A 12,096-nucleotide genomic window follows, 5' to 3' on the forward strand; every position below is an offset into this window, starting at 1 on the left:
AGGATGGGGGGTGAGGGAGTATGTATGAGAAATAAATTGACGCAGCCCAAAGGGATTTCTCCCCGTCTTCTCCTTTTGTGCATGAGGGGACGGAGAGTGGGGGTCGCCGATTTAATGAAGCGGCCTTGCTGTGGATTTGCTGTGTTCTGCGACATTGCTTCTTACCCAGGGCAGTGGACAAGATGCAAGGATGACCCGTCATCCAGGAAGTGCCAAGATAAGAGGGAGGGAAGAGGGTTGAGGGGAGTATGTAGGGGATGGAATGGGTGGGACTGGTTTATATGCCTTTGTTTTTTGGCTACCTCCCTTGTAAGGGGGAAAGCCTTTGGTATATGTGCATGTGTGTGTGTGTGTATATATATATATATATGTGTATATATATATATATATGTATATATATATATGTATATATATATATATATATATGCATTAAAATTAGCAAGTCCAATTGGGAATGAGAGAAACTCATGGTTGCAAAGTAACGTGTTTAATACAAGAAAATACAAAACATTAGACTGGTACAAGCAGATCCTGCCACCGTAGTGCACAGGCTTATGGTCGACCTGTGACGCCAACAGCTCCATTGCAATTTCGTGTTAGTATTACAAGTATACAGGACGACAAGAAGGCAGTGGTGGTGGAGGGAAGCGCAGCCCTATGGGCTGGTACTCGATCCCCTGACCTGTCCAGGTAGCTCGAGGAAATTGTGTCGGTACGGTGGGTGGCTTTTGCCGATTTTTGAGGTCGTATAATAGAGTGGGCTCCGAGGTTGGTGTGTGTGGGTGTGAAATTGTGTTCATATTCCCACGTGTGTCTTAGGTTACTAACCAGGGCGGAGTGAGGGTATTGGGAATCTTTCTATATATATTTTTTCGTAGAGTCAATGCATGCTTTGATTCGGCACCTTTTTTATTGATATATACATCATTATGTAAATATGTTATGAGATACGGAGGCAGCCCACATCTGATTTTTTTCTAACAATTCTATAACCTGGTGGTCAGGTTTTGAAATGTACAAAACTTGTCTAATTTGACTCGCTTTAGATTATGGAATTAATTGTGGACATATTTGATCACATGTTTGTGATCGTATGTATCCTGGCGTGGTCAATAAATCTAATCTATCACTGCGAACGTTTTTGGAGATTACATATAGCCACGAGAGAGAGAGAGAGAGAGAGAGAGAGAGAGAGAGAGAGAGAGAGAGAGAGAGAGAGAGAGCGATGTCGCACATTGAGGTTAGCATTACTACTTCATCGAAGAGGATTTGATGTCAGCGACGACAACATCGAAAGCGACATGACGTCACGAAAATAGCGTAACCCTTCATTATGGATATGCACCCTATTGAGTTTGTTAAGGGCTCTCGGTTGTATGCAGGTGAGTGGGTGGCCCCTCATATTGAAAGGTCTCTTGATGGATCGCGACCCTTGTTCAGACTGGGGGTCGACCCCGTCAGCTATCTAGAACCGTTTCTTCACCACAAAAAAGACTACGTTATTGAAGACAGCAATCACAGTGGACACTAACAATGCGTCTGCAATGAAAAAAGAAAAGAAAAATTGAATTGTCTCGATTGCGCGTCGCATTCTACAACGCCAGAAGGAAGGAATTGTCCCCCAAGTGATGGCCACTAACCCTGTCATGACCAAATTGAGGCGAACGAGCTGGTGAAAGGTTGGAAATGGGTCTCGATCTATGGAAGAAGTCTTCAGACCAGGGTCCTCTGACTGCCTCAGTTGACGCAGAGGGTGTCGTGAAAACAAAACTAGTGCACTACAGGCCGAGGAGGGAGTTTACGCCGGGAGAAGCTTAATTGTGCCCAAGGATCGTCACCTTTGCCCCCTGTTCTGGGGTATCCAGGGCTGAAAAGGGACTGGACGGACCACCGGGATCCCTTCAAGCTGGAGTTGGCTTCATGAGGTGAATTAAATCCTCCTGTCTTCAACCAAAACAAAGCCGACAAAGTGCGTCATTGCCATGAAGGGAGGCTCCCTCGAATTGGCCACGTCTTGGCGGCCACGGCTTCATGGCAATTGGAGTAACGATAGTAATTAATTAGTAATCACTGTAGCGTCACTGAAGGTAATGAGTAATAACAAGGTCGGTAATGTTAACTTGGGGTGACTTAGACACGGAAATGAATAAAATCGCATGAAGGCTGGAGGAATAGAAGGAGGAGTGCCCACTGGTATGGAAGGGAGGGAGGGAGGGAGGGAGGGAGGGAGGGAGGGGGGAGACGATAACGAGAACGATAACGATAAATGCAATGATGATAGTTGGCACCAAAGCGAGGTTGATACGAATTCTCATTTTGATAATACGTGGTGAAAACAGATCGTTGTAATACCGGGTATACCAATCCTGATAATGATAAATATCATTAACAGGTGTATCAGTACGTCGATGAAGAAGATAACAGCGAAGATGATATCGAATGATAGCGATAAAGATTCTTAATCAGACTAATGATAACAATTGCAAATGGCGACAGTTCCTCTATCTACAAGTCTAGTACGTAGTGATGTCGTATCACTTAAACTGACAGTGGAAATAACTACAATTGCTTACATCAGTTGTAATGAGAGTGCATTTAATAGTGACAGGCAGTAGTATGTATTTTAAAAGATAGTTAATGATGGAGTTTGTATGGAAATGAAAATTATTCGTTTGATGATAAAAAGAAATTTTGATTGCGATGAGACCAGTCACTATAATTTCACAGTAATTCTAGAAACTAAAGGAATAATAATAATGATAGTAATAATAAGGATTGATAATGATGATAATGATGAAAATTAAGGATAATAATAATGATAATTATTATTGATAATGATTAAAAAATAACTAATAATATTAATGATAATAATATATAATAATAGAAAACGACAAAAATAATGAAAGTAATAATAAGTGATAATAGGAAATAATAATGATAGTAATAATGATAATACTTGATAGTATATATAATGTAATGTCAGTGTAGGGAGGATTCAAAGTATTTGGAAGTGTTGTCACGCACCGACACTATCCTGCAGAATAGGATTTTATGTTGTCACCAGAGCCAAATTTCTCCTCAATAGAACAAATCCTGGAAGTGGCGAAGGAAGAGACGATGGAGGAATTCCGTGGCAGATCGGATTCAGAGTAGGATGACATGGGAACAAAATGTCGGAGCTAGACTTGGCTTGAACTAGAATACGACACTAGATAACAACACTATAACCTCAGTGAGATTTGAACTCTGTAATTGGAAAGAGGGACGATTATTACTCCAGATGGCACTGTTGATACCGAAAAGACATCTTGGCATTGTCAGACGAACAGTGTCTTCTTCGCGTAGTGCAAGAAACAAACCGTATAAATATGTCTCGGTAAATACGCTCATGGTAACCTATCTCACACTTACTGGCAACTAGGCATTGTATCAGTACTACATACTAGGTTAACTTAGAACCTAATTGTCATATTAACGTATTGACAGCATGGTGGCCCATTCTAAAAGTGTTCACAGGAGAAAACAAAAATGAGAGAATAGACATACATCATTGCAGACAATCGGAAATGACCTATTTTCCTTTGTTAAGTGCCTAATTTATATATAACAGTTACTGTAATATCAAGATTGGTTTTTGCCGACACACTTGTATCAATGCCACAACAAAGAAGAATATGTCTGGATGGGTCTGGCAGAGTGCGAGCCAGTTGAAACGCCCGCAATTGTGCATGCATGGCAGCATCCAGAAATATATATATATATACACACAAGACCACAGCGTCTACCAATGATTGCATAGATCTGCGACGTAACATCACAGAAGAACAGCAGCTGAATCAGTGACTCCTTGTACTACACAGTTGTTACAAAGACTTAGTATTTTTTTTTCGCAAGGAGAATGTAAGTTTTCATTAGTTAATACTGAACGAATGCCGCATATGGAAGCCAAGCTGTTAGCCCCTTCCTCGCCCAAACAACACGTGTTCTTCTTCGATCGATGTTTGTTTACATCACGAGCTCCTCATCATGCAAAGCGTCAAGCTCTGGGATCCCCCTTCTAGGCTGAAGACAGCCCTATTACGTCAGAGTTCTCGAGGGGTGGGAGGGTTCTTTGCCCTCCGGCGGCTGCAGCCTTTATTGGACTTTGGCCCTCCTCCGCCCTTTGGCATCCCTAAGCCAACTTCCAACAACTTTACCAAACTCTTGCAAACTTGAGATGCCAAGCTAACTTCTCAACCTATCTCGGCATCAACCGCTCTATTATTAGACCATGAAACTTCCTTCCCCAAATATATTGAATCCTCAACTTTCCCCCCACTCTCACGTTCCACCACCACCACCACCACTACCACCATCTTTAATACCATCGTATATCCTTCACCACCACCACCACCACCAAGATCATCTTTAATATTACTATCAACATCGCCGCCCCCACCATCTTTGATACCACCATCACCTTCATCATCACCACCACCACCGCGACTATTACCACCACCACCACCATTACTACTACGACTATCACTGCCACCATCGCTACCACCACCCCTATGATCCTCACGACTATTACCAGTCTTGTTGCCTATTTTGCTATGGCGGGCAGATCATCTGCTCGAGTGTCGATTGGTCTAGAATTTTAGATGTTATTAGGCCTATGGGCAGTCTCTGGGCACAATCCTGGCGATAAAGACTCCTCTCACAAGGAATATAGTTCTCCCTTAGCCTCTTTTGACTTTCGACGTAGCTGTGGACATTTATTACATGTAAACGAACGTTTACATTTCATCAGCTTCCCGCCCGCCGTAGCCTTTTTGCGCTCACCCAAGCCCGTGAAGACAATGTGTCTCTTAGTTCCTCTATCTTTCAGACTCTGCTTCCAGCTTGGGCTCGGTGACTGAATGGGGTCGAGGGGTAGGGGTCATTCGACATCGTCAAATGCGCCCAGTTGAGGTTCTATGGTTGTTTAGGGGTGGGTACCGAGGGCGGGCCAGTGGCTGGCACCAAAGACCGAACTACGTCTCCATACGGGCTTCACGGGCCCAGTTCATGCTGCCCTAACACACAGATGATCATTGGATACAAAAATAGTCGAGGAAGTCTGCCTTAGAAATAGATTAAAGTATTCTGTCTCAGATGCTGTGCGCCGGTGAGAAACGGTGTCCGCCCAAGCACCAGGTGGGGGCAGAAGTGACCTTCTCATCCCCCCCTGAGCTTCCGGGCGAGTCTCACCAGAAGAACTCAGCGAAGGATTTGGCGGAGGTGGAGAGCATCGTCTTCGTCACGAAGTGAGATCGAGACCGCGGTCGATCAACGCGAGGCCGGGGGGAGAGAGGAGGACCCAGGTTCCTTGAGGACGTGGAGGACACTGACGACGCTCGTGTCCGAGAGGGACTCTGTTTCCTCACTGAACTGACGGGGGACAGAGCGTATGCGTGCCCCGTTCCCGGAGGGCGGAGGGGTCACTTTGATCGGAGTTGGCGATAGCTTCGTCGGGCTCGGTTTGGCGGGGAAATGGGACTGCTGCTGCAAATGTGCCTGCGGGTGTGCGTGGTTCTGCAGCTGTGGGTGGTGGGACTGCTGCTGTTGTAGTTGCTGAGGGTGTTGTTGCTGGTAGTTGTGATGGAGTTGTTGTTGATGTTGGTGCTGGTATTCTCTTGTAGGGTTTTGTTGGGGAGGAGGTAGATGATATTGCTGTTGCAATTGCTGATGATTTTGAGAATGTTGTTGTTGTGGATGCTGTTGCAAGGTTTGCTGAGGTTGCAGATGCTGTTGCTGCTGCTGCTGCTGCAGGTGATGGTGGTGCAGGTAGTGCTGCTGGTGGAATTGTTGCGCTAAATGCTGTTGCTGCTGCTGCAGGGTCTGGCTATGGAAAAAGAATCGAAGAGGTTCTTCTTTGTCCTTGTCCTCCGGGCTCCGTGCGGTCGCGCCGCCGCCCCCGGAGGGATCGCTTGACTTCGGGGAAGACGGAGAGGAGGGCGAGGACGCCAAAGAGGACGGGGAAGTCATCGAGGAGGAGATCATGGAGGAGGAGGCCGCCGAAGACGAAGGAGCGGGCGAAGACAGGCTCCGTGACTGGTCGGAGGTGGAGGTCGTGTCTGACCCGTGTCGGACGACCACATCTGGTTTCAGTCGTCCTCCTCCACCTCCTCCGCCACTTCCTATCCCCCCTCCTCCTTCTCCTCTTCCCTCCTCTTCTCTCCCCCTCCTCCCCCTGTCACTGCCGCCTCTTCGGAGCCTCCCATCGTCTCCGTGGAAGGCCGAGTCGTCTTGGTCCGCTTGACCTCTGATGTCGTCGTCGTCTTCGACTTCGATGATGCCCCTGGAAGAGAGGGTACACTCGAGCCATTCGTTGATGCGCTGTTTCTTAGCGTTCCGGTCGACGGTCGTCTCGATGCCGTGGGCCTTGAGGACGCGGTGGACACGGTCCTTCTCCAGCTTGGAGGAGTGGTAGGAGTAGGTCGAGTAACAGACCGACTGGTGGTCCGCGTCGGCGTCTGAGAGCTTAGGGACCTTCGTCAGCCATTTGTCGTCCAAGTACTTATACACCTGCGGCCGGAGGGAAGAGAGAAACGGGTTTCAGGTTCTTCCCACAGACAATCAGAACGACACACAAATACATAAACTGTAAAGGCTATTTTCTATATACAGAATCTTTATGATAAAAGTGAAGATTCTAACCAAAATCGTCTTCATGCAGGAACAGTGAAAGGCATTAATGCGTATTTTTGATGTGCTATGGATGCGGTTGGACTGGGTGCCTGGCATAGTACTAAACCCCCAAAACTATGTCAGGAAATAAAGATTATTGAATAAAATCGTCTGACGTCTGCCATAATAAAACAAGAACACTTCATCGGGTCAGACATGAAAAATACAAGTAAATCGTGATCTAATTCGAGATTGGTGCTTAAGTCTACAGCATTACTGACTTACATAAAATGTGATGCTTTCAGCAATAGTGAGATCCCTCTTGGGATGGTCCATTCGTTATGATAATTATTAAATTGGGTCGGTTTAACAATGACAGTGCCTCCACTTAAAGGCGAAAGCTACGCTAAATCGTAGCCCATCTCTCTCAAACTCTGTTTCAGTGGGTCTAAGAAGGGTTAAACTCACTTTATGGCAATAGCCCACCAGTCGGAGTTGTTGCCATAAAGTATGTCTCTCATTACTTCCTGAAGGACGTGGAGGCGCCTTCACGTGTGGTGCCACTGTTCTCTGAGAGGCAGAGATGCCAGCATCTCGAAGACCACACTCTCCACTCGAGAGGTGCAGCCCCGTGTACTGACAGGCGATCCCCGGACAGAGACCGGGATTTTTATCAAGAAATCTATAGGTCTTGCCAATGGCTATACCACGGTTTATGGATGCTACAGAGCTCTTTTGAAGGAGTCACGAGAACACATGTGAACGAGATGGTTATTTTTGAATGTTTGACGATTAGCTTTAAGACCAGGGTAGGAGAAAGAGGTGGAGCTAATTTGACATTACCATAGCGAAGGGACTCTACGAAGTGTGATGAAACTGAACAAAGTGACACGGTGACATAGACCTCGAAATGAAGTGACACCTTGACCTCACCTCCTTGACCCCCGACCGCTTCTCGGCCTTGGGCTCGAGGAGTCGTTTGAGCATGCGCAGGAACCGGGGGGTGAAGTTGACCAGGCGCTTGGGCGTCCTCAACGTCCTCCTCTTCCTCCAGTTGATGTACTCGGCGTAGTGCGGGTCCGTCAGGTCCGCCTTCTGCCACGGCAGCGACCCCGTCAGGCAGACGTAGATGAGGATGCCCATCTGCCACACGTCCTGCGGGGTGGGGGGGGGGGAGAACGAGAACAAACTTGACTTTCTTTTCTTCGTGCCCAGACGCAAGCGTCTAGTGTGCAAGTGGAATATACTTCCACATTGTGGAGTTTTCAAAGCGTAAACACAGTTATTTATGTGTACAAGTCCTTGATTTCCCCCCTGCCGAATCATATAGTACGTTCTCAAATTTATAATGGTAGTTGCATATACATACACACACACACACACACACACACACACACACACACACACACACACACACACACACACACACACACACACACACACACACACACATACACACACACACACACACACACACACACATATATATATATACATATATATATACATATATACAGTATTTTATTTATGTAGTCGAATAAACTGGAAATGCACACACATGCACACACAAACACACACACACACACACACACACACACACACACACACACACACACACACACACACACACACATCTACCATTACTACTACGAAAGAAGCTACGACTATTACCACTACGACGACTACTACTACTACTACTACTACTACTACTACTACTACTACTACTACTACTACTACTACTACTACTACTACTACTACTACTACTACTACTACTACTACTACTACTACTACTACTACTACTACTACTTAACGGAAGAAGAGCGCCTGTTGGGTACCTGTGACGTGTCAACGTGGTAGCCTTCGTTCTGGACGGTGTCGACGACTTCCGGTGGCGCGTAGGGCAGCCAGACGTTGCGCTTCTTGATGAGGGCGTTCTTCCGCCGCGTCGAGCCGAAGTCGCACAGCTTGATCTTGCTGAAGTCGCTCTTGAAGATCAGGATGTTGTCCATGTTGATGTCGCGGTGGACCAAATCCTTGGAGTGCATGAAGTCCAGCGCCGAGGCCAACTGCATGGCGAGCTGTCCGCGGGCAGAACCAGGGTCAGGCGTCATCAAATGTATAAACATACATGAGGGTATCTATATGTATGTATGTATATATATATATATATATATATATATATATATATATATAATATATATATATATGTGTGTGTGTGTGTGTGTGTGTGTGTGTGTGTGTGTATGTAATTCACCATGGTCTTGGATCACATGTTGGACTCGTGATCGACAGCTACCCTCCCGGATGAGAGCTCAAAGCGCATGTATGACCGATCTATGGGTAATGCTGTGACCTGACACACTCATACACCACCAACTCCCCGCCCACGAGAGTTGGAGTAACGGCTCGCAGCGCAGCGGTACTGAAATTATTTCAGCCCTGGGCGGTATTCGAACCCGAACCGCCATAGTGGTAGCCGGGAACTCTAACCACTGTGTGTGCGTGTGTTTATGGAGGTTTATGTAAGTTAGATTCGGTAAGTTAGGTTATTTCAAGTAGATTTTCATGGGAAATCGAATGGTACTATGTTTAATCGAGTTCTTGCTCTGTTTTGAATAAAAGACATCAGTCAAAGAAACACCGCTATTTCCCTCTGCCCACAAATTTATCTCACGACAGACATGCGTCATCTTAGAAAATAAGATGATAATGATAATAATAACGATAATAATAATAGTATTAATAGTAATAATAACGGCAATAATAATAGTAATGGCAATGATAATAGTAATAATGATAATAGTAATAATGATAATAATGATAATAATAATGATGATGATGATGATGAAGATAATAATAACGATAATGATAATGACAGTGATAATGATAATGATAACGGTAATAATAATAATAATAATAACTAATAATAATAATGATAATAATAATAATAATAATAATAATAATAATAATAATAATGATAATAATGATAATAATAATAATAATAATAATAATGATAATAATAATAATAATAATAATAATAATGATAATAATAATAATAATAATAATAATAATAATAATAATAATAATAATAATAATAATAATAATAATAATAATAATAATAATAATAATAATAATAATAATAATAATAATAACAACAACAACAATAATGCCGATGACACTAATGATAAGGACAAGAGTGTAATTGTTGTCCGCCGCCTCACCTTTTTGGAATGAGTCTCGCCGATGCCGACCTCGGTGATGTTGGAAGTGAGATCGCCGAAGGGAGCGAACTCTTGGGCGAACATGTAGTAGTCTCCCGCCTGGAAAGCGACGTCGTAGGCGTTCAGGATGTTCCGGTGAGGACTCAGGTAATAGTTGTAGTGGAATTCGCGGAAGAAGTCCAGGCGAGTCGTGGCGTCCCGATGCACCGCCTTGAGCACCACCTGTCGGGGAAGGAAGGAGGCTCGGCTCAGTGGGGCCACCTGGGACAGGTGGTTTCCCTTCTAAATACTACAGGAGACTGGAGTCTTGGGCGAAGCTCTAGCACAGCGTTTCTCAACCTTTTTACCCTTGCGTAACCTTTGAAATAACTTGCATGTCTCAAGGAACCCCTGCGCAAAACAAAAAAACAAAAAACAAAAACAAAACATATACCATATCTTTCTCATTTTATTTTTGATCGTAATAATAGGTTAGATAGGATGGTATCTATATTGCATTATTACAATAACCAAGAATATGTCGTGCGTGTTTAATTATATTACGTATATGAAATTAGATAAAAAATCAAAAGTGCATTAGCTTATCTCACTTGTTCTCGCGGAACCCTTAAGGACTCTTTTGCGGAACCTTAGGGTTCCGTGGAACCCTAAGGTTGAGAAACGCTGCTCTTGCAAGTGTCTTTTTTCAAGCCGGACATTTAGGGTACGAGTTCGTTACCGGGGACGCTCTGTAGCCGGCAAAACCGGACAAAAGTGGAATGTGGCGCAGTGTGCATGCGTGGAGTGCCCAACATATATGCGCTTCTTCAGGCAGGTTAGGTTACAGTATAGTCAACGCAACGAGAAATGACCGCTAAGGCGTGGCTAGGAGATTTCCCGGTGTTGCCGCACATGGGCATCCATGGCGAGAACGTGCGTGTGGATGTAATGGCGGGGCCAGAGATTAGATGTAGCGGCAACGTCGCTCTCTCTTCCTGATATGCCATGTCTAGACTCGAGGAAACGAAACCTTTGTATAGAAAACATTGCTTTGATTTTTACTTCAGTGGTGGTGTGTGACAAAAAATTATAATATAATTATATGTGGCAACATTATAAAATCATAAAATAAAATTATAAAATAAAATAGAATTATGAAATAATTATATGTGGCACCACAGGGGGACTCCCAGTGCTCCGCCCTAACGGCCATTTCTCAATGCAACGCGTATAGGTTAGATTAGATTCGGTGAGACACGCTCCTCGCGCAGCGGCACGTTCACTTTGCATCTGGCACGTCGTCGGTCTGCGCATGCGCATAGGCTTCGCCACTTTCCACTTTTGCCTGACTCCCCGGTTTTGCCTGTCGAGATGGAATGCGGCACTGAAGGATCTGATGGAGTCTTTCCGTGGGAAACGGGAGTATTAACCGTCATTTGGGGGAGTCCATCCTCCTCGGTACGATCTGGTCTTGAGAGGCCGCCGGACACATCTGATCGGGTTCGACCAGATAGGATCGTGTGTGCACTGATTTTGGTTTGTCCGGCCGACCGACACACACCATCCGATCTGGTCGGATCCGACCAGATCTCTCCGGTGGCCTCAAGACCAGACCGTATCGTGGGTGGGGTCCTTAAGAGTCCGTCGGAAGTGAACCTACAATTTGGACCTGTGATTTATTCCACTCTTTGATCATATGATCCTGAAAACTCTTTCTGATTACTTCTCGATTGAAATGTTTCACAAATGATTACCTTCGTGTGTGATTTATTCCACTCTTTGAACATATGATCTTATAAACTCTTTCTGGTTACTTCTCGATTAAAATTATGAGTTGATAGTTCAAGACGAGTTGCCTCTCTCTCACCTTGTTCAATTCTTTCTCGAATTATTAATGATGACATGTCGTGCCTATTTTCATCAATTAATCAATAAATAATTCATCCATTCATGCATTCAATCACCTATCAATCTATCTATCTACCTACTTATATCCCTCTCCTTAACCCTTGACGGCTCTCTCTCTGTTGCATAAAGAAGAAAATAGGATATTAGATCTGCAGAGTCGTCTGATTGTTAGCGCTTTTGTGATTCTGCCATTGAGAAAGCCTAACTCGCTGAAGAATGCTTTCCCGGCTGAATACATCGAATCCATAATGCTCTGAATCTCTTCAGTGTTCATATGAATATAATTTGTGTGGTTATGACGTGGAGAGGATTTGATAGCGTGTAGAATAATATTACTTGA

General features: G+C 44.5%; 1 protein-coding gene across 2 annotated transcripts in view; it reads right to left on the reverse strand.

The window, feature by feature from the left end:
- Window positions 1–471: 471 nt before the first annotated feature.
- LOC143019550 (uncharacterized) overlaps window positions 472–12,096 on the reverse strand; it is a 135,172-nt gene continuing 123,547 nt past the window's right edge. For both annotated transcript variants that reach the window (XM_076175283.1, XM_076175282.1), the window contains 4 exons: window positions 9,870–10,091; window positions 8,484–8,726; window positions 7,582–7,803; window positions 472–6,546 (listed from right to left, as the gene is read on the reverse strand). In XM_076175283.1, coding sequence (XP_076031398.1) covers window positions 5,308–6,546; window positions 7,582–7,803; window positions 8,484–8,726; window positions 9,870–10,091 — 1,926 coding nt within the window. In that variant the 3' untranslated portion in view covers window positions 472–5,307. The remainder of the gene's footprint in view (window positions 6,547–7,581; window positions 7,804–8,483; window positions 8,727–9,869; window positions 10,092–12,096) is intronic.

Source organism: Oratosquilla oratoria, chromosome 37 (assembly GCF_046742065.1).
Source record: "Oratosquilla oratoria isolate Oo_2021 chromosome 37, ASM4674206v1, whole genome shotgun sequence".
In the NCBI taxonomy this organism is placed as follows: domain Eukaryota; kingdom Metazoa; phylum Arthropoda; class Malacostraca; order Stomatopoda; family Squillidae; genus Oratosquilla; species Oratosquilla oratoria.